Below are 4,006 nucleotides of genomic sequence, written 5' to 3' on the forward strand. Positions count from 1 at the left end.
TTTTTCTTTTCCATACCTCTGTTAATTTGTACATCCCGAATCAAATTTAGCATCTACTCATTGCATATGATCAATTAAAACAATTTGGCTATGTTTGGCAACACACTCTTCCTTCTTTTATTTATTTTATTATCAAACAAACTTTTTTATAAAAAAGTTTGAATTTATTTTTATATTTTTATCACATCAATTAATTTTTATTAATATTAAAAAAAAAAAGTTACCATAAAACTCTAAAATGGATCAAATTCAAATATTTTTGCTTCATCGTCCTTGCTGTCAATCTGATCACCTGACTTGCTCCAGCTTATCAAATCAAAGCTCGTGATATCACAACATCAATGCAATGAAAAAGAAGCAAAAACAATAAAAAATGAAAAAGAAGATAAGAAAAAGATCAGCTGATGAGCTGGTGCAAGCAGCAAGACTCTAAATTCCAAAAAAAGGTATGAAAAAGGCATTGAACAATGAATATGAAAGAAGGTTTTTTTTTTACTTCCTCGAACGTTGAGCGCTCCGACGTTGGTTGCAAAGCGGTTTGATTCTTTTTTTTTTTTTTTTTTTTTGTCTCAATTCGGGATCAGAGCTAACCAAAGTCAAATGAAAATATATCACACTCTCTCTCTCTCTCTCTCTCTCTCTCTCCACATTACCATATTTTCAAAAGCATCCAAAGTAATTTTTACGCCTTTTGAGGCCTTGTCTCTCTTCCTACATATACCCTTCTTTGTCCCCAACCTTTTTCTTTTATATGGTAATTTAAGAGGATTGTGGGTGGGGTTCCTCAACTTCTCTCAACCACCAAGAAGGAGAAAGAAGAATATGGACGTTCGATCCAGAAGAGCCAGAGAAACCAGTCCAGACAGGGTCAAAGTTTACATGATGCAGCAGCAGCAGCAGCAGCAACAAAGGGTCAAACCCATCAAAAAAGTCCAAGTTGTTTACTACCTTTCAAGAAATGGCCATCTCGAGCATCCCCATTACATGGAAGTCACCCATTTACCCAATCAGCCTCTCCGTTTAAGAGGTAAAACCAAAATTATTGACTGCTCTGTTTTAGTTACCTGTCATTACCCTTTTTGTTACCGTTATGTTTTTCTTCTGAAATAGATGTAATGGAACGGCTTACGGTGCTCAGAGGCAAAGGCATGCCCTCCCTTTATTCCTGGTCTTGCAAAAGGTACACATTTTATATTATCTCTTTGTTAATGTTCTTTCTTTGTAGTTTATAGTTTGGCTAAAAGTTATGCTTTTTTCAGGAGCTATAAGAGCGGGTATGTGTGGAACGATTTGGCAGAGAATGACATAATCTACCCGGCAGAAGGAGCTGAATTTGTGCTTAAAGGCTCTGAACTTGTCGAAGGCTGCTCTGGTCAGTCTCCAAACAAACCATTAATTTCTCGTTTTCATAACTGTGTGTTCGGGATTTTGCTGATTGTTAGCTGATTGTTTGATGTTTTATGCAGAGAGATTCCAGCAGATTCAAATTAGCAACATGCAAGAAATTCAGCAAATTCAAGAACCAAATTATCACTCGAAGCGAAAACAACTAGACCAAGAATTTGAAGAATACGAAGAAGGGGAAGAATTCGAAGATGGAGAAAAAATAAGCTACACCAGCTCCACCACACCCCAGTCTCGCTGCTCCAGAGGGGTATCCACCGACGAAATCGAAGACAACGAGACCCGACAACCCGAAATCCGGAAAAACCCGGCCGAGTTGTCTCTGAACGAGTCTTCCCCGCCATCCACAATATCCTCCACAGACTCTGACAAAGCCAACCAAAGCAACAGCAATTCCAAACGAGTCGTCGAAGACGGTGACCCGGTTGGCAGCCAGCGCGGCAACAACTCCAAACGATTCGAAGCTGGCAACCCAGTTGCGAACGAGTCGGCACCTAGTCGGAACTCGGTCCTTCTCCAACTCATTGCATGCGGTGGCTCAGCGGCTGCGAAATCAAAGAGCGCGCAGAGTCTGAGGCAACCGGTGGCAGTGAAGAAGAGTGACAGCCTTCACAGAGGGGTTCTATGCAAGAGCGCGGTGATGGTGGGGGAGGAGGATATGATCAGATACATGTCTGAGAATCCAAGGTTCGGGAATTTGCAGGCGGAGGAGAAGGAGTACTTCAGTGGGAGCATCGTTGAGTCCATGAGTGAGGACCGAGTTGTGGCTGAGCCGGTGCTGAAGAGATCCAATTCGTTCAATGAAGAAAGGTTAGGCCTTGTTTGGAAAATGGATTTGCCTTTATTATTGCACTAGAAAGTATTGATGCAATATATAAATATAAAGTTTTGATTTTTTTTTTTTTTAATAAAAAAGTAATTTTTTTTATATGTTTAAATTGTAATAAAAAGTGAAAAAAATATATAATATTTTATTGTAAATTTTTTTAGAAAAATAGTGCATAAATATTAATGAAGAAAAAAAAAATCCTATTATCATAAGTATTGCCACCAAAAGTAAAATAGATAATTTGGAATGGAATTGATTTTTTTTTTTTTTTTTTTTTGGGGGGGCTTTCTACATGATATAAGTGGCTGATCATCACTATCATTACTTTTCAAATATAATTTTGGCCAAGGTTTAAGTAGCACAAATCATGAAGCAAGCTAGAACATAATTATAATCATCATTTTTGTTTTAAAGTAATACTATTGAGTTGAAAGTGTTTCTCTTATCTTATAAATATAAATGAGTAAATAGTAGAAATCAAGCTAATCCAATGACATATATTTTTACTGTCAACTCAATAGAATTACTTTTAAAACAATGGGTTGGTTTTTTAGTTGATAAAAAATCTAACCACCATCATGGTCCATGGATGCAGCAATCAATCCTACCTAGCGTAGGACTCTCAGGCTATTCTTTTACTTTTTCCTCCATTGTCTTGTCAGTTAAATCTCATTTTGTTCCTTCCTCTCTGTGATGTGAGATGGCAGAACTTGCAGTGACTTATTATTGTGCTATTTTTTTGTATGTCAGGAGCAAGAGGGTAGGGCAGCTGGGAGAAGCAATGGAGGAAGAGAAAAGGGAAAGAGCAGCAGTGAAAGGGAAATGCCTTCCTCGTAAGAAATCTTTCACTTCAATGAAACAAGCCAAGAAATGATTTGTAATTATTAGTATTAATTAGGGTTTGTTTAGGGGTTGAGTTTTCATAATTATGAGACCTGTCGGTGCTGTTGTTGAAAAGTTTCTACAACCTGGTAAAAATCTTTGGGGTGGTTAGAATTTGTTTGAAAAGGTGGTCCGATTCTCTGTCCCCGTGGTTTGGTTGCAGAAATTATAGTCCCCAACTGTTTGTTTTTGAGTGCTTTAATGTGGGCCGAGTTATTTATTATAAATACCACTATTCTAAACCACAACAATTCAATACATTTATTTTCTATTTTGCCTCTCTTGTTTCTATCTCTAACACTCATAGCAACACTCAATTTAATTTACCACATGAAGTGTTTAAACTTTAATTCATAAACGAACCAACTGATTTGTAACTAAAAAGTCGGATTGGTTTAACGGTTTTAAAACGTGCGATTTGAAAAATAACACTTTTAAAATGTAATTAATAAAAACGCATTCAAAGTGTTTAATAACATCGCAATTCAGCTTTCAAAATTGGTGAAAATTAGACACGTGAGTTTCAGTTGCACAAATTTTTGTGCTATTTTTGTTCATGTTTTAAGAAGCCTAGATGGTTATATTTAGCATTTATAACCTAGTTTGTAAGAGCCTCAAATTTTGTTTGAAAAATAGAATTTTTAAGTTAAAGGTGTATTTTGATCATTTTTAGGAGTCGTGCTACTCGGCATCCTAGAAGCAGCTCAACATCATCCAAATGCTGACATGGCTACCTTTAAAAAATTAAAAAAAAAAAAATCAAAAAACAAAAACAGAAATGAAAATTATGTTGATATATATATATATATATATATAACACGTTTATATGAGAAAAAAGTTTTTGTTGTTGTTTTTTTTCATCATTGGTGTTTATGTTTATGTTTTTGCATT

The 4,006-nt window shown here is 35.9% G+C and overlaps 1 protein-coding gene across 1 annotated transcript; it reads left to right on the forward strand.

The window, feature by feature from the left end:
• The first annotated feature begins 651 nt into the window (after nt 1-651).
• Nucleotides 652-3,389, forward strand: LOC132166164 (UPSTREAM OF FLC protein (DUF966)). Its single transcript, XM_059576938.2, has 5 exons — nt 652-1,027; nt 1,111-1,180; nt 1,260-1,372; nt 1,467-2,214; nt 2,984-3,389. Exons 1-5 carry the CDS (start codon nt 823-825, stop codon nt 3,105-3,107), a joined length of 1,260 nt encoding a protein of 419 aa, XP_059432921.2. The 5' UTR covers nt 652-822; the 3' UTR covers nt 3,108-3,389.
• The last annotated feature ends 617 nt before the right edge of the window (nt 3,390-4,006 follow it).

This window comes from Corylus avellana, chromosome 11 (genome assembly GCF_965113065.1).
Source record: "Corylus avellana chromosome 11, dhCorAvel1.hap1.2, whole genome shotgun sequence".
NCBI lineage: Eukaryota > Viridiplantae > Streptophyta > Magnoliopsida > Fagales > Betulaceae > Corylus > Corylus avellana.

Excerpts from the sequence above, each read along its gene's own strand:
- LOC132166164 (XM_059576938.2), top strand. The coding sequence starts at position 823 with ATGGACGTTCGATCCAGAAGAGCCAGAGAAACCAGTCCAGACAGGGTC. Across the intron at positions 1,373-1,466 it reads ACTTGTCGAAGGCTGCTCTG|AGAGATTCCAGCAGATTCAA; the intron begins GTCAGTCTCCAA and ends TGTTTTATGCAG. Across the intron at positions 2,215-2,983 it reads AATTCGTTCAATGAAGAAAG|GAGCAAGAGGGTAGGGCAGC; the intron begins GTTAGGCCTTGT and ends TTTGTATGTCAG.